The 19,452-nt window shown below is 32.8% G+C and overlaps 2 protein-coding genes across 4 annotated transcripts in view; one reads left to right on the forward strand and one right to left on the reverse strand.

The window, feature by feature from the left end:
• LOC140432658 (uncharacterized) overlaps positions 1-2,066 on the reverse strand; it is a 38,973-nt gene extending 36,907 nt beyond the window's left edge. Inside the window, exon 1 of one of the 3 annotated variants that reach the window (XM_072520694.1) lies at positions 1,848-2,066. The gene's annotated coding sequence lies outside the window, so the exon portion shown is untranslated. Of the gene's footprint in view, positions 1-1,797 lie in introns of all 3 variants that reach the window. The other 2 variants (XM_072520696.1, XM_072520695.1) reach the window with 2 other exon arrangements.
• A 291-nt stretch (positions 2,067-2,357) lies between these two features.
• Positions 2,358-19,452, forward strand: Arglu1 (Arginine and glutamate rich 1). The gene is made up of 4 exons (XM_072520698.1): positions 2,358-2,688; positions 3,189-3,552; positions 12,940-13,023; positions 19,122-19,452. The coding sequence occupies exons 1-4, from the start codon at positions 2,543-2,545 to the stop codon at positions 19,284-19,286; spliced, it is 759 nt and encodes a 252-aa protein (XP_072376799.1). The 5' UTR covers positions 2,358-2,542; the 3' UTR covers positions 19,287-19,452.

Below are 19,452 nucleotides of genomic sequence, written 5' to 3' on the forward strand. Positions count from 1 at the left end.
TTTTTTGTTTATTCTAAGTTACTAACTCCATTTTCAATATCAAAGGCCTGCGTCATATCTCCATCTATTCTCACCATAGCTTTGGAACCCTCCAGAGTCATTCGTATAAGTTTAACCAACTTATTGGGTATCCCTAACATAGATAGTTGCTTTAACATCTTTTGTCGATCTACTTCATCAAACGCCTGTTTGAAATCGATATACAAGTTGTAAATAGGTATGTTATATTCAACACATTTTTCATGTATACCTCTTAACATATGTATTTGGTCTATAGTTGACCTCTTTGGTCTGAAGCCACATTGGTATTCACCGATCATCTTCTCCGAAAACGATTCCAGGCGACTGTATATAATTCCTGATAATATCTTGTAGATGACATTTAAAACTGTTATGCCCCCATAATTTTTGCAGAGTCCTCCTTTGTACATAGGAAGTATGATTCCTAGTTTCCAATCTTTTGGGATGACTTCTAGTGTCCATATGCGGTCGATTAGTTTATGGATACGCCTCCATAGCGCATGTCCACCATTCTTTATCAGTTCTGCAGTTATTCCATCTGTGCCAGGTGCTTTGTTATTTTTTAGATGTTTTATGACGTTTATCGTTTCTTCCAATGTTGGTTGCTCAACTTATTGTTCTGCTGTGTGGTGAATTATCTCTTCATCTTTTTCTGGGTTTAACAGATCTTGAAAATGCTTCTTTCACCTTTTCATTATTTCCTCTTTCTCGCTGATAATTGCCCCATTTTTGTCCTTGCAAACTGTTGATCTTGTCATGTATCCTTGGGTGCATTGCTTGGTTTCCTTGTAAAATTTTCTAGTCTCTCTTCTGTTATTATAATCTGTAATTTGTTGTATTTTTCTATTCAACATTTCTCTCTTTTTCCTTCTGCATATTTTCTTTGCATCTATTCTGAGTTCTTCATATGCCTTTCTATTCGATCGGGAATCCCTTCTTTCGGTTTCGGTTTCGATCTTTCGGAATCGGTTTCTTTTGCTTGAGGTTTCACCTAATGTTTCCTTTGCCATATTTGTAATTGTCGTTTGGATGATATTCCATTATTCTTCAATGTTGTTTTGTTCTCCTCTTTCATTTAATATTACTTTTATTTTCTGCTGGTACTCATTCTTCTTTTTAGGATTTTTAAACATATATGTATTCCATTTTCTTTGTGTGGCGCCTTTCTCTTTTCTTACCATTGATATTCTTTGTTTTATCTTCGATATAACCAAGAAATGGTCCGAATTAGAGGTTGACCACCGCTTAGATATTAATATGTGATGAATTTGATTAAATTTATTAGTACCAAGTATCATCCAGGTTCCTTTATGAATATTTTTATGTATATATACAATCAAGTTATGTTAGGTTAGGTTAACATAGATAACAATAAATTACTTAAATGTATTAAAATCTCTATTTTGGGTCTATTAATAATTGACATAATATTTAAAATACCAACTAGAGCTAAAATCAATGTTCTTTTGGTTATTTTAAGCAACGTGTTAATGTTTAAATAACAATCTTAAAGAATTTTTGAACATTCGTTAAAAGTGGCTTTGAAAAAACACTGTTAAAATTTTTCAATAAGTTTTCGTACAAATAAACCGGTGGCTTTTCTTTATTTCTTTAATGCTGCTGCTTCATTCCTTAAAATATTTCTATATTTAAAATTTTATTACAACTAATAAAGAATTTAGTGCATGAAAAACATTACGCACATTTTATAGTTTTGCAATAGACTCGCACCAGACGAAAATATAACAAAAATATAATAAAGGTTTCTGAACCTACCGAAATAGCTAACTAGTTCTTGTTGGACCAAACACACATGATTAACTCACCCGTATAAATTTTAGTAGGTCATAATTTTAGCAATCATCAACAACACCACTTGTTTTTCGGTATTGATCGGCTATTTTTTCGACTATTTACATTAGTACCCATCATTCTTAGACGATATGTTAAATAATGATTTCAATATAATTTACTATAACGTGGTGCTCTACACTTTTTGCTCTAAAAATACACAAACGTCTATTACTCGCCGGCGTCGACGATTTTGACGTCGCGACGCCTCTTGGGGATATATAGGCAATTATAATTACAGCAAAAACTTTACTAGTTGCCTAAATATATGATGCCATTAAATCAAAAAGGATAATTTATGTTATCCACGGATTTTTCATTAATTTTTGACCTAATAATATCATTAACCCCTCATTATTGCATTAATAGTGTCATCAAACGTTATGGAAAGTATTATTCGGTGGTATTATGAAAAACTTTGAATACGTATTTCCGGAAACACTGACAGCACAACGTCAGTGGGTACGTTTATGATGTCATAATGTCACAAATTTGACATTTAGTTTGATAAGTTCATTGTGCTTGGTGGTGCAACGATTAGGTATCTGATTAATCAATTTAGTCTAACTATATCACTATATTTAACTTATTTACTCACTGCTACATAATATATCGTGCAACCAACAACGGTTCCACTATTTATAACCTCATAGATTTTTATTGAAACAAAATGGGTAGGTCCAGATCTCGAAGTAGATCTCCAAGAAAGCATCATAAAAGTAAGCATCACAAAAGAAGTAAATCTCGAGAGAGGAGTTACAAAAATTCTGATCGAGTGGAAAAAGAAAAAACGAAGGATAAGCATCTTAAGTCAAGGTAAGATTAACAAGCAAAATGAAGATCTATCTTAAAGCAACATCACTGGCATCAGATTATTCTTTTGAACTGGGTATTTGGTCATAAACAAATGCTAATTTCTGCCAAAGCTAAAACAACCTTTTAAGTTTAACAATAGTATATGTTTCATGATTTTCTTGTTATTTTGGATAGTACATGGGGCACAAAAACCATATATTTACATATTAGCTTTTCTCAAGCATGTAATTATGAGTATGATATACACATAAGAGTATAATCATAGTTTCCATTTATTAGATTAAATATATTACGAATAAGACATGCCATCTGGATTAATAAACCACCAGTGTTATTATGTTTAAGTGTTGATTTCTTAATTGTGTTAATAATTTACAATAAAATTAACATTTTTTACTATTCTATTAAAAGTTAGATACCTACTAGATATAGGATATCATTCTACTTAGTCCGAAAAACATATTTTTTATTTTTATACTTGACTTGTATGTTCTTTTCAGAAAACGTTCAAATTCAATATCTTCAACCTCCAGTAGTAATGCTTCTGATGATGGTTCCAGAAATGATAAATCCAATAGAAAGTACAAATCACGTAAAATGGATGAAGTTGAGAGGCTGGCAGAATTGGAACGCAACAGGAGACAGAGGGAAGCTGAGCAAAGGTTAATAGAAGAAGAAACTGCAAAAAGGATAGAAGATTTAGTCAAGAAAAGGGTAGAAGAAGAATTAGAAAAGAGGAGAGATGAAATAGAGAAAGAGGTAACTAAAAGGGTTGAGGAAGCCAAACGGATAATGGAAAAGGAAATGATGGAGGATCTGGAGAAGAGGAGGGAGAAATTAAAAGAAGAAGAAAGAAGACGTGAGGTAAGAATTAAATTTCTGCTACTAATACAATATTTTTACTGAAATGAAATTTGTGACATTTACATGTTTGTTAAAGAGTTTTTTCGGTTATTAATTATAGATTTTTTTTGTAACACGTGTTTCATATTGTAATTGTTTTTAATGGTCTCTTTGTAAATAGCTTACAGGGACCTACAACCTTTTCCCTTACCATAGTAATTAAAAATATGGAGAAATAAAGCAAGTAATGGTAAAAAGACTTTTAATTACTTCAAATTCTTACAGTAAATGGTTAAAAAGTAGTTTACTATATTGATTGGATACCTAAAAAATCAGTTAACTTAAATTCTGGATTACATTAAACATTCTTAGAGATTAGCTTTTTCTTAAATTTGTTTTTGTACAATAGTAAACATTTTATTAAAACAGTCTTAGATAAATTCACAAAGCAGTATAAAATTAACTTCTATGGAAATAAAAAACAGCTACATCATTACTAATATGACATATAGAGTCGTGTTTTGTCATTAGTAGGGAAAGTGTAAGAAGGATGTATCATTAATTATTGCTTTAGATGTTCTAAATCAGATACAAAAACATGATGAGAAATAAAGCAAAATCAAAGACAATAATAAACATATAATGTTAAAATATTGAAAGGTTTAACCATCTAATATGAACTATATATGTTTACAGTTAAAAATTTCATTTGTTAGCTTTGTGGAACCTGCAGTTCCAAAAGATATACAAAATTTACAGATTCAATTTAAAAAGATATACGAAACTTATAATAAAAGTAAAGGCTATACTGGGATAACATGGTAAAATCTCCAATAGGCTGGATTCTTATTTGGGAGTAGGCAGTCGAAAGTACATATTTATATACCCCTGTAGCCAAATTTTTAGCTCCTTAGTTAACCCCAGAGGTCCACTATCTCAAAAAAGGTGTTAAAAAAAAAAAAAAGTTCCTGTGCAACTCTTTGCTTTAAAAAATCTGAAAAAATTGATGAATATTTTGTTTCGAAAGGAAGGTACTGTGCAGAATATTTGGTGCAATCTGTGAGAATGGTATTAGGAGAAGACGATATAATTTTCAATAGTATGAGAAGTATACAGAAATCGTTAATGGTAGAGATGTAATATCTTTCATAAAAATAGGTAGGCTTAGATGGGCTGGACATGTTTTGAGATCAAATGAAAATTGTCCACCCAGAAGAACCCTATTAGCGGCACCAGTAGGAAATAGGAGCAGAGGTAGACCAAGACTGAGATGGAGGGATGGTGTGGACGAGGATACCAGGAAGATTGGCGCAGCAAACTGGCAACAGTTAGAGATGATCAGAAATGACTGGCAAAATAGAGTGGGGTGGTGGGGCTCAACTAGGCTGTAGCACCACTGATGATGTTGATATTTTATTGCCCAAAACACTCTTGATTTTTTTTACATTTTTTTTACATTTTTGGGATCAAAATTGAGCTCAGGAAAAATTATTTAAATTTTTCAAAAAATTTAATTGTATGTACTTAATGTAATTTTGTAATTTTATAAAATTTTATTATTAATAATAATTATGAAAAATTGAAAATAGTCTAATATGAAATGTAATATAGTTATTTTATTAATTTAATCCATAAATGATAATATTTAAGTGATAATCACCGCTTGAATAAAGGAAAGGGGGAACAAAAATCATTATTTGTCACATTTAAATAAGGTTATGTGCTTAAAATATAAAAATGTCACCCAAAAATGCAGTTTTTTTTTAATTCAGAGAATGTTTATGTTTGAAAATGGCCAGCATGACTTTGCTATTACAAAAACGGAAAAAACATAAGAAAAATCGTTTGTCTTTTACATGTTGAGGTTATGTGCTAAAAACATGGGAAACATTAAAAAAGAAGGTTTGTTGTAATTTGAGCATATTCTGGTTTGAAAATCTGATCCCGCTTTTACAAATAACAAAAAACTATATCAAAAATTATTATTTATTGACATGCTGGTGAATTTATGTGCTAAAAACATGGCGACCCCACCAAAAATGGGTTTTTTCGAATTATGAGGATAGTCCAGAGAGAAAATTACAAATTTAACCCCGCCATTAAAAAAAAACGGAGAAAAAATACACAAAAAATATTTATTTAGAAGTTTGCCAAAAATTAATTACATAACCTAAAATTTTTTTGAAGAATTCAAATATTTTTCCTGACCTAAATTTTGATCCAAAAAATCAGAAAAAATAAACCATATTTTTGGGCATTAAAATGTCACTCAGGAATTTTTTTTTGTTCGAAAAAACAGATTTTTTGCGACAGGGGAAGCCTGGGGTCACCTAGGGAGTTAAAAATTTGGCTACAGTGATTTTTAAATATATACTTTTGAGTGCCTAATCCCAAATAAGAATCCAGCCAAGTGCAGATTTTACCTCTTATCCCTCTATAGTCTTTTGAAATGATTTAATATATCTTTTGCATCGATATATTTGTGGTGTAAGAACTAATGAATTCAAATTTATAGGAAACATTTATAATAATAAAAAAATAATCTATTGTATATTTATTAAACAAATCTGTGAAATATTGATGAACATTTAGAGAATTTTTCATAATGATTACTTTTTTAAGATAAGTTTGTTGGTTTTTGTATCTATTTATAATTGAACAGTGCACATACTTTAATTAATTGTGTAATAATATTTTTTTCTGTTCTAAAAATAAAGAATTGATAAAAATCTTTTTATCACAAACTGCATGCATTATTTACTACATTTATATAGGCTGTTTGAAATATAAATATGGTTGAATGAATAGATCATAATTACTTGCATCAAAACATATTAAATTAATCCGAATAAAGATTATTAATTGAAATGTTTGAATAAATTAAGTACTGTTTTTTAAATTTTTGTAAATAGTTGACATAATTAAATAGAATGTTTGTGTTGGTGTAGTAAAAGTGTTTTTATAATTATTACTGTATAACAATTTTACTACTTTTCCGCATAACTGTCACCAATATCAAGACATCAGGCAATACTAAAATGCTTATATCAAATAACAAACTTCTGTATTCATGGTCATACAAGTTAGCCATCTGATTTGATAGTCATTTCAGTATTCGTTTTGCTACATGCAAGCATTCGTGAATATCAATGATAAGTGAAGCATCAAGCTGTATCAAATTTTGTTAAAGAAGATCATTGAACAATACCACCTTATCACACGCCTCAAAAAATATGGGCCTGCAAGTAAATGAAAATAAAACTAAGATAATGGCATCAACACCCAACAATAGAGCCAGAAACATCGGCCACCAATTCACGGTTGATAATTCTATCTTTGAAGTGGTGGACAAATTCACATACTTAGGCTCCCTGATCACCAAGGAGAACGTCATGACGGAAGAAATCAAGCGAAGAATAATCCTAGCAAACAAATGCTATTTCGGACTGAGTAGACATATGAGAAGCAGAAACTTAAGCCAAAAAACAAAAATAACCATATACAAAACCCTTATACAACCAGTGTTGACATATGGGTCGGAGGCATGGACCATTTCCAAGGCAGATGAAAATCTCCTGCTTATATTTGAATGAAGGATCCTGAGAAGAATATTTGGTGGCATCTGTGAAAATGGTGTTTGGAGAAGGAGGTACAACTACGAGATATATCACAGATATAAACATATATTTGGTGGTAAAGACGTAGTATCCTTTATAAAAATAGGAAGACTAAGATGGGCAGGACATCTGGCAAGATCACAGCAGAACAACCCTCCTAGAAGAATCCTTATGTCACAACCTGTGGGAAGTAGAAAAAGGGGTAGACCAAAACTCAGGTGGAGGGATGGTGTAGATGAGGATGGTAGACAAATAGGCGCAGCAAACTGGCAACAGTTGGCAATGGATAGAACTGACTGGCGTAATAGACTTGGGAAGGTCGAGGCTCTTTTATAGGGCTGTAGCACCAATGATGATGATGAGATCATTGAACAATATGTGACGAAATACTCAGTATGTGCTATGAACTTGTCTCATTATTTTTTTATACTGTAATTTAAAAAAATGTGACTTAACAGATTCCTTTTTTGCTCATTCCAATATTAATTCTAAATGGTTTCATTTCACCTAATCTTACAAAACTGCTAGTATCTGCTTGTGTTATCCTAAGCAAAGCCATTAGTTTAACGCCCTCATCAGTCTGACTCCCTTGGCTGTGTTAGACGCCATTGTTCTTCTTCACATACCATATCATAATTATCTGACTTTGGCGATCACCATTGCAAAGGCTCCTTATCTTCTGTCGCATAATTGTCCTGCATTATTTGATATCTAAGTCCATGTACAAATGATTTTTAGCCAAGAAACCAGTTTTCTTCCTACACTTCTACGGCCTTCTATTTTGACTTTAAGAATCAGTTGCAGTATTCCATATCAATTTCCCCTCAATATGTGTCTCAGATAAGACATTTTTCGGTGTTTTACAGTCTTTTTGTAGTTCACTGTTTTTGTTGACCCTACATAGTACATCCTCGTTAGTTTATCTTGCCTTAAAAGCTATCTTCAATGAATCCATTGAAAACCACATTGAGATTTCTTTTTGGAGAGAACGCAATTTTATTTTTTTGATAGGTGGAGGGTTCAAGTTTGTGGCGTCGACACCTTTGTCCCGCGGCCCGGGGGCAAAGGGTTTTACGCGCTGTAGCTCGTAAGTTAGCAACCGTACATAAAATTTTATAGAACATTATTTGTAGGAAATTAAATTGCCTACAACTTTATTCCTATTACTTTTTATCGTAAAATAGAAAATAAAAAAGTATTATCAAATATTTTTGAACAAATTTTCTTTTTTGACTTATAACCATTTTTCTGGTCATTTTACAATAAAAGGACATCAGAGCAATATTATAGAGGGTTTTCAATGAATAATTTTCACTAGAAATGTGTTTAATTTCATTAATTTCTCTCAAGTTAACCGGGTCTTGAATACTCATAAGAATACGATAGAAACGAACCATTAGGGTTATTTTTTTAATGTATATTTTTTTATTCATATAATTTATTATTTTGTTCACATTCCTGTGGTATTACTTATTAGTGTATTATCGATCTCTTTCCCGACCACCTATGAGGTAGAGTCTGGAGGCGCGTTTTTTAAATAGTAGAGAAAATATTGGAACATAATTATATATTTAAAAAGTTGTTTTCCAGCTATTGTTTTTTCATTTTCTTTGATGGTCCAGACTGCGTTTCAGGATCTAATTCAGTATCAAAGGTGAATATTTGCGAAAAAACGGAATTTAGCATTGGCATCATTGTAGGTAATTCATCTTCAAATTCTTACAATTTTTCGATTAATTTTAATATTTCTATGATGTCACTGTAGGTTTCACCAGAACAATTTTGTCACACTGCAGAGCATTTGAGGCCTACTTGTTGCACATACTTTCACAGTTTCGATGCAAAAACCTGTATAATATTGCTCTGACATCATTTTATTGTAAAATAACTAGAAAAAAAAGTTCAGGCCAAAAGAAAAATTTTTCAAAAGTTTTTAGTTATCTTTGTTAATAACTTTTTTATTTTCCATTTTTACAGTTAAGGCATAAGGCATAAAAATGTAACATTTCAGTTTACTAAATATCCATCTATGAATCCACATTTCTAATGCTCAATTCAGTCCATGCTTGACACTGGTTGATAGCACTCGACTATTCTGTCTTAGTTATAAACTGAGATGGTTATTACAAAGAAATGTCTTCATTGTCAGAAAAATGGGTTTAATTATTGCATATACAACTAGTGCTTCATGACGTCATACAGAGATCTGATCGGTCGTTAATCTAATAAACCTTAAAGCACAATTGATTCTCTCCAAAGACAGCTTCAGCAGTATGATTCAGTCTTCGTTCTGTCCAGTACCTTTTAAAAAGTTTTATATCCATCTAGCAGTAAAATTCCTATATATAGAAAAAACAACAAAACTCAACCTTATTCATCATGTCCTTCGAGGATTACACTGATTTCAACTCTTCCACCAACCAAATCTCTTTTTTGTAGAATAATTTCTCTTTGTCATGGAGCATTATTTTGAGGTCTGTTAACAGTAAATAGTCGTTGAGGTTAAGCTTAAAAATACATTTGGTGACTAGAAGCAGTCAATCCATGTACTTTTTTAATCATTGTGATCAGTTAGTTTTTTATATTTTTTTCCTCCAGATAGACCATTACAGCTGCATAATATTCGCCATTGATGGTTCTTCTTTTTTTTAAGTTAATTGATGAATACAAAAATTACTGTATTGATTCACTGAGAACAAATGTGGCTCCCACTTTGAATACAGCTTTCTTATTTACTTAAATCCGAGTTATGAATGTTTTAGTGTATTAGTCATTACATTTATTAAAACTTATTTATATTTAAACAGCCTGTATAATTGTAAAACCTCCATATCACAACGACTCAATAAAATTTCTAAAATCAGTTAAATAAGCTCAGTAATAAAAACTTCTCTGTACCTGTAAATGAACAATGTAAAGCTGATAGGTAGACTGTAGATTTGATGTCTACATACTAGTCTTGAAAAGTTATGTCATTTAATATATGCCAATAGCGTGTAAGCTAAGGGTCATCAGTGCGTGAACAAAGAACCGCTATGGAAGAAATTTGGCAGCTCTCGATGATGGACCAAGGAACGCCCACGCGGCACAGGTATTATCAAACCTTTTTTATACACCATCCAAAGGCTCTATGGGAACATTACAGTATGTCTCATTTTCAAAATTGCAATTTTCCAGAAATAGTTAACATAAATTTTTTTATTATTTTTTTTTAATAAACACCAATAAGATGTTTAAAAACATTACAATCTCATCAAACAATATGATCAATAAGCAACCGTTTTCTAGCTTAAATTATTACTAAAAATTTAAGACTAAGGACAAACTCACTAGTTTCTTAGGTTCTAAGATCCTTAGGTTCTGTTAATTTATTTATTGCACAAATATTAACCTGTACCACCCCTTGCACTATCCTCTGCTTTTCACTTAACTAGCTTAAAGGGTTTCTTCCTATGGAGTCTTCTAGCCAGATGTGTTGTCAAGGAGCTGGATGACTTCAACAGTCACATATTGAAGAAGTCATTGCTTTTTCAATGGTATCGTTAACAGTATCCATTTCTAGGTTCCTATGCAGTTCACTGTCCCTATAGTACCAAAGAGTGTTGACAATGCTCCTTAGCACTTTGTTTTTAAATCGCTGGATGATGTCAGTGCGTCACTAATTTTGACGTCATATAGGATTTTTAGAATGTCGAGAATTATTGCATGACATTTTAGTTAAATTTGACAGTTGCAGGATCGTAATCTGTCTTTTTCTAATTGAAAATAATTTAATAATTTTAATATTAGTCTTTGTTCTTTCTCGATATATCTCGGCATATTTAAAATATTTTTATTATACAATAAATAAATACAAAATTAAATTTTCACTGTAAAATGTCTGAAAATACTAACCTGGAATGACAATTATCATTTTATCAGTTGACATTGTGAAAGTACTGTCACGATTGAGACAATCTGCATTAAATTATATTTATGCGCATCATTGATTGGATATCTATTTAGCGTATTCTAAACTCCAACCAATTATACATCCGTAAGTAGAATTAGCTTACGATAAATAAGTTTATAAGTTCTATGTAAAATAATCACAGACTCACGTTTTTTTCTGTCACTTCTAGCTTAATGCGTTAGAGAGAATTCGATCAACTATGACGCACTGAAAGAAGGGTTTGGGACGAACTATATCTCGTTTCGATGTACTGAGTCTGGAGCGTTCATAAAAATAACATGTGTCTTTACTTAATAACAAGCGGTAGCTGGTTTGTCTTTAGTTTCATTCGTGAAATGCATATTTTATCTCCACAAGTATTAATGACGCGCGGGTAAAGAATCATGGACTCAAATGTACGTATTACTTTTTCCAGAGTCAGATTAGAAAGTATACAGGAAAGAAGGTCTCCCTGGCGCAGCCCGTTATTTGTTTAAAATGGTTCAGACAGTCTCCCTGGATTCGTATCCTACATTCAAGAGTTAGTTTTGTTAAATTTACCAACTGATTTGGTACTCCTAGCTCCTATTAAGAGAGATTCGAACACTCACTGTACATAAAATTATATTTTAAATTCACTCTTATTATTTTAGTGTGAAAAATTAGTCATAACACCAACGAAAGACAGTTTTTTACTCTATTACTACTACTGGTTCTGTATGTACTAGTTCGATGTCCTTGGTGTGCTACATTAAATTCTTTAAAACTTTACTCACAACGAAATATGTAATTTGCTTATTCCAGTAATATTCCCATGTGTTTTTGGTTAGTGTAAATTAATTTTTTAAGACCTGCCAAACAGGATTTGTATCTGTAATGATCTAAACGTCCATGCCCAGCTATGAATGGCCAATCATTTGTATTAAAGAAATATGTTCAGGATTAATTTCGTATAACCTAGTTCCGTATTATCTTAATCCTGAGGCATCGGCAGAAAAGGAGCTTGTGTATGTGTAATCAATATGTGATTAATTTTATAATTAATAAATTGAGTTATAAAATAAGCTTTTTATTAACTAATCGGTTGCTAGAGTGAGTTTTGGTATAAGAATATAAAAACTTCCTTTGGGGTGTTTTTTGCCTTTACTTTTCAATATATTTTAAGGAGTGAGAAGGTTTAAACGTTGTATTCTTCAACGTTGTATTGATTTGGATTTGTTCCTGGATTCTAAGTTTATTTTTCAATTCACAAATGGCCCGAACGACAGAAGACAGTATGAGAAACACATGTACATAATCACATAGTAAATTTCGTTGATAAGTAACGTACTACTACTGGAGAAAGAGTAGAAGGAAAGCTTATTGATTTATTAAGGCTCTGATAGCTGTCATTTTTATTTGCCCATAAACTCTAAGGAAGTGAGTACTAACGTATAGATCGGAAAAGGTTTGACGGTTGTTACATGTATTATTTAACGGGATTTAATAAACCAGAGAGTACGTAGGTCCATGATATGTCCTTATTCTTTAGGATAACTATATAAATCCAATATTTAGAAGATTAATAATGGAATTGTAAAACGATCCTAAGGAATTCGTAAAATTGTCTCATTGATTTTTGATAAATATTAATATGAGATAAAATAAACAAATCAATATTTTAACTTCACATACGCCCGCTCCTTTTCTACTTCGAAAGCATTGTGTGGTTCAAAAACTTCGCACTAATATTTTGTCTTCTGATAAATTGTAAATTAACTGTTAGTTCATTAGGTGCGCAAGTTTAGGCATGATAGCGAGCTGGGTCAGGACAAAATTTTTGTTGTTGCGGTTATTGATTGTGACTTATATGTTTTATAGGAGGAAGAAAGGAAGAAACAAGAGATAGTGGAGAAAATTCTGGAAGAGAATCAAAGAAAGATAGAAGAGGCACAGAAAAAATTGGTAAGTTTTAGAAATATTCATTGTTAACGCAAGCCTTTCAGGTTCATAGCTTAACTTCTTCTTCTTTAAGTGCCGTCTTCCGATCGGAGGTTGGATATCATCATCACTCTCTTTACTCTATCTACTGCTGCTCTGAAGGGTTCTATAGAACTGCATTTAAACCAGTCCCGTAAATTCTTCAACCATGACACTCTCCTTCTTCCTATACTCCTTCCTCCTCTTATCTTTCCCTGTATTATCAGCCTTAGCAGTTCATATCGCTGTCCCCTCATTACGTGTCCCAGATATTGTAATTTTCTTATTTTTATTGTGTTTATTATTTCGCATTCTTTGTCCATTTCTCGCAAAACTTCCGTGTTAGTTTTCTTCTGTGTCCATGCTATTCTAAGCATCCTCCTGTAACACCACATTTCAAAGGACTGTAACTTATTTATGTGTGCTTTAATGTCCAACTTTCAAGTCCATATTGCAGTAACGAAAACACGTAGCATCTCAGTGCTCTTACTCTCAGTTCTAATATAAGTTCTTTGTTGCAGAGAATTGTTTTCATTTTTACAAACGCATTTCTTGCTATTTCTATCCTGGCTCTTATTTCGGTTGTTTGATCAATATTGTCTGAAATCCAGGTTCCTAGATATTTGTATTTATCAACCCTTTCTATCGGACATTTCCCAAATGTATGTTTGTTGGTATATTTGTTTTCTTTGTTATTATCATGTATTTGGTCTTTTTTATATTCATTTTTAGTCCATATTTTTCACAGAAACTGTTTGTTTTGTTCAGCATAGCTTGCCATATCTTATGTTGTTAATAGATCTTCCGTTAATTATTATTCCTTTACTTTGAGATAGTAATGCTTCTTCAAAAATGGCTTCACTATATACATTAAATAGTAATGGGGAAATAATACATCCCTGCCTAACTCCTCTCCTGATTTTAATTTCTGGACTGGGTTCGTTATCTATTACGATTTGTGCTCATTGATTTCAGTAGAGATTTGTTATTATTCGTAGGTCCCTATGGTCTATGTTTTTTGTCTTTATTATTTTTTAGTATTACTAACAATTCCCTTCAATTCGGTCTTCGTCTTCTATGAGTTACTACTCTTCTTTTACTTTTCAACTTTGTTTGCCTTAATTTCTTTGGCACCCTTTCTTCATCATTTTTTTCTAAATGTCCTAGACATCTTATTCTCCTTGCTTTGGGTACTTGAGCTATTCCAGGTGTCCCATATAAATCCATCACATTAGTGGCAATTCTTTTTCTGTGGGGATCCACTTTGACTCATAGAATTTTTCTTTACCATACGTTAATTTTGCCCTTTTCTACTTGGGTTAAAGGCCAAGTATCACTTATAAGGGTTTTTTTAGAGGTATAGAAATGTAAGTTGGCAACACTTTTTTAACTGGCGGCTTTTTTGACAGCTGTCAAGTGATTTATGTTTAGTTTGGTTTGGCATTTGAGCATGAATGGACTGACGGCTGAACAACGCTTCCAAATTGTGCAAATTTATTTTGAAAATCATGGTTCTGTTTGAAATACGTATCGCGCACTACGTCCATTTTATGGTCAACATAATCGTGCATCAGAGCAATTAATTCGATTAACTATGGAACGTTTTCGCACCACATTTACTCTAAATGATAATACGCATATACAGGGACGTCCTACAGTGCGTACAGTTGTACAGTTGTTGCTGATGTAGAGTGTACCATAGAGGAAGACCCGAATCAGTCTATCCGTATCGTACACAGCAGTTGGATATGTATCCATCTGCTTTTTGGAAGATTTAGAGGATCTTGGTTTGCGTGCTTACAAAAAATCCAACTTGTGCAAGAAAAGGAAGTTATATCAAGGCATAGATTCTGTGAATTGGCCCAAAACCAGGCCCGTTGGTTGATTCCCATTTTCATAAGCGAATTTGGTTAGCGACGAAGCTCACTTTTGGTTGAATGGCTATGTCAACAAACAAAACTGCGTTAAGTGTATGTTGAGACACTATTACATCCAGAAAAACTGACTGTTTGGTGTGCTTTGTGGGCTGATGGGATCATTGGTCTGTATTTCTTCAAAAACAATGCTAATTAGAACGTTACATTCACTGGCGATCGCTATAAAGCCATGATTACTGATTTTTATTCCTCATTAGAACAACCAAGATGTGAAGGAGCTGTGGGTTCAATAAGACGGCGCCACATGTCACACAGCTCGTGCCATAATTGATTTATTGAAAGAAACGTTTGGTAATCGCATAGTTTTACGTTTCGGACAGGTGAGTTGGCCTCCAAGTCATGTCATTTAACACCGCCAGACTATTTTCTGTGGGGATATGTGAAGTCGCTAATCTAAGCCGATAAAACTGAACGTTGACCAATTGGAGAATAACATTCGACGCGTTCTTGCCGATATACGGCCACAAATGTTGGAAAAATTCATCGAAAATTGGACCTCTAGATTAGACTACACCAGAGTCAGCCGTGGCGGTCATATGCCAGAAATCATATTTAAATTATAATGCTAAAAGATTATCTTTTGAATAAAGTCAATTTCATGTCAATTTAAAAAATCGTCTTTGTTTTATTCTATATCTCTATAAGTTCTATACCTCTAAAAAAACACCCATTATATAGCACCGTTGGTGCCAGTACGGTCTAATAGATACATATTGTAACGGGAATTAAAACACACGTTTGCAATTTATCTACACATATAATTTATTTAAATGTTTACTAATTTAATGGCCTTAAAATTTATTTTATAACTTACTCTTAGATCAAATACAGCGGTCTTTTATATTAAAACAAATATATTCGAACCATTCTATGGAGAACTAGAAGCAGCATACCATTCATGTCCAAAGAATTACATCAAAATTATTTATGGTGATCTCAACGAAAAAAATAGGAAAAGAGCAACAATACCTATCAACTATAGGTAAGCACAGCCTTCATTAGGTATCCAATGATAATGGCATCAGACTAATAAATCTAGCAAGTTCCCTTAACATGGTCATTGCCAGCACATGCTTCCAGCGAAAAAATATTCATAAGGGAACGTGTAGATCTCCAGATTGATTGGGTTACAGTAAACATGATCGATCATGTTATTGACTCTAGACATCACTCAGACGTAACAAACGTATGCAGCAGACGAGGGGCAAATGCAGACTCGGATCACTATCTAGTGGAAAGGAGAATAAGAGCCAGAATCTCAAACATTAAAAAAGAAAAGGGATCCAAAATTGAAAAATATGAAATAAAAAACTTAGCAGACAACAGAAAAAAGGGAAAATACAAAGAATATATAAAAGGAAGGCTAGAAAACAGACAAAAGCACGAAGATATAAACAGAGAATGGGAAGCGTGTAAAAACATCATACAAGGCGCGGCCAAAGAGATCCTGGGTCTACAAAAAAAACTCAAATCAACTGAAGGACAGTGGTTCGATGAAGTGTCGTAACATAACAGAGAGGAAAAATAATGCATATCAACTATAACAACGACATAGAACACGAAAGACAGAGGAGGAATATAGAATGCTAAGGAGGGAAGAGAACAAAATACATCGCAGAAAGAAAAGAGAACACAATACATCGCAGAAAGAAAAGAGAACACATAGAAAAAGAACTCCAAGAAATAGAAGAACTAAATAAACCATCAGAAAACAGAATATCCTACCAAAAACTTAACAAAAGTAGAAAAGAATTTAAACCAAGAACAATGATGTGCAGAGACAAAGAAGGAGATATAGTAACTCAACAGAGTGAAATACTACAAAGATGGGCAGAATTCTTCAAAGAAAAATTTGAAAAAAACGAAGATCCACTATATGATGGAATTATACTGGATTAAACGTTTACCAGAGAAACAACCTCACCTTCAGTAGCTGAAATGTACGAAGCAGTTACCAGACTGAAAAACAACAAGTCACCTGGATTAGACAACATTAGCGCAGAATTAATAAAGGAAGGCGGAGACTCCCTATTGAAAACGATACACGAACTAATAGTGAACATATGGAATAATAAACAACTGCCACAAGACAGGAATACCGGAGTAATTATTTCACTACATAAAAAGGGAGATCAGCTTCAATGTAAAAACTACCGGGCAATAACGCTACTGACTGTGGCATATAAAATACTGTCAAATATTGTGTATGACCGATTGAGACCATATGCGGAACAAATAGTTGGGGGATATCAATGTGGTTTCTGCAGGCAGAAGTCCACAATAGATCAGATATTCGTCTTGAGGCAAATCTTGGCAAAGACTAGTGAGTTTAATATAGACACACATCATCTTTTCATTGATTTTGAGAGTGCCTATGATAGCATCCATCGAGAACAATAATAAAAAAAAGTGTACAAATATTGGCATTTGCAGATGATGTTGATATCATAGCTAGAAGCTAAAATGAGATGATAGAAGCATTTAATGCGATAGAAAGAGCGGCACAAAACAGTGGCCTAAACATTAACGAAATAAAAATCAAATACATGAAGGCTAGCAAATCGACAGGCCAAAGAAACCTACAGAATCTGACAATAGGAGACTATAACATCGAAAGCGTGAAAAATGTTACATATCTCGGTTGACTAGTTACCGCAGATAACAATGTCAGTGAAGAAGTTAAGAGAAGAATACTTATCGCTAATAAAACATATAATGGACTAATTAAATATCTAAGATCTAACATCACAAGAAAAAGCAAATGCAAAATATACAAGACCCTGATAAAACCAGTCCTTGTATATGATCAGAGACATGGACATTGTCGAAAAGCGATTAGAACCTATTAGGTACGTTTGAACGAAAAATCCTTAGACACATATATAAGGGTGTGAAAGAAAATGACATATGCGCAGAAGATATAATTTTGAAGTATACACAGCATACAATGAACCCGAGGTCATGACATACATAAAGATCGGACGTCTGCGCTGGATGGGCCATGTTGAACGGATGTTGGAGACTGAAAGATCAAAACATATAATGAGGCAAACACCAGTAGGGAAAAGGTCAAAGGGAAGACCCAAACTTAGATACATGGAACAAGTGGAACAAGATCTGAAAACACTTAAGATTACCAACTGGAAAAACAAACCAAGGAACAGAGCAGAATGGCGGAAAATCCTAGAACAAGCCAGGACCCAGAAAGGGTGTCGAGCTACTGATGATAATGATATTCGAACAATTTCTGAGGATTTCTGTACAATGCACCGACATTCGAGATGATTCGGCTCCCGACACTTATATTTTACAGATAATTACTTATTTAATGTAAGATAAGTGATGGATTCTTGATGAAAATTCATTTTATATAACAATAAAACACTGAAAACTTTTATTTTCACAACTTCCACAACATTTATTATAATATCTTTGGTATGTGTTTACACTTTATAGCCTTTAACTGAATAGGTTCAGGAGGGGCGAACTGTTTGTCTCAAGTTGTTCATTTAGAACTACTTTTCTCTCCTCAACCTATGCAGTTAAAGACTATAAAGTGTAAACACATACCAAAAATAGATCACTTGAGAAAGGCTCTGCCGAAATTGCTGTAGTGATAAGATATAATAAATTTTGTGGAAGTTGTGAAAACAAAAGTTTTCAGTGTTTTACTGTTATATAATGTAAGATACTTACAAAACTATCTTCCATTTTATTCCAATAGTACACATTCTTTCTTAATTAGGCTTTAAATGTTTGTGTTTTTGTATTTTTTGTAGAAACAAACCTAATCCGAGCATTCTATCTTCTCCCTCGCTGTTTAAATATATATATAATTAACAGTCCTATTCTTATTCTTCCCAGGAAGCTTAGTATATCTATAGGCTTTGTGTTAGGTAAATCATCTTGTTATACCTTTTCTATAGTTATAGTTTCCTAGAAGTATTTTTGTTTATCTGATTCCTTGTAAGTCTTCCCGATGTTTGTATCTTTTCTATCTATTTTTCTTTACATTAACCCATATTGAAGGTGTTACTCGTCATAGCTCCTTTGTGCTTCCCGACATTTTGGCAATTTATTTTATAAATGTTTTTCTCTTCATATATCTCTACATATATATTTACTAATCTTATATTTTCCCTTTAGGCTGAAGAGAGACTAGCGATGGTGGAAGAACAACGCAAGATCGACGAAGAGAGGCAGAGACTTAGAAAAGAACAGGACAAGAGGACGAAAGAGGAACAGAAGAAAATACTGGGGAAGAATAATTCCAGGCCGAAGTTGTCGTTTTCACTAAAACCTGTTTTATAGCTAGTGATAGAGTCGCCGGTACTGTGTGAAAGTGACACTTCCGTATATTTGTAATGAAAACAATAATTTAAGTGAATCTAGTGATAAATTTCGTCAGTACGAATTGGTAATAATATTTACTTGCATTTTTATTGTTTCTATGAAATATAGCTCATTTTATAACTTA

The sequence above is a fragment of the Diabrotica undecimpunctata genome, chromosome 1, assembly GCF_040954645.1.
Source record: "Diabrotica undecimpunctata isolate CICGRU chromosome 1, icDiaUnde3, whole genome shotgun sequence".
NCBI classification, from domain to species: Eukaryota; Metazoa; Arthropoda; class Insecta; order Coleoptera; family Chrysomelidae; genus Diabrotica; species Diabrotica undecimpunctata.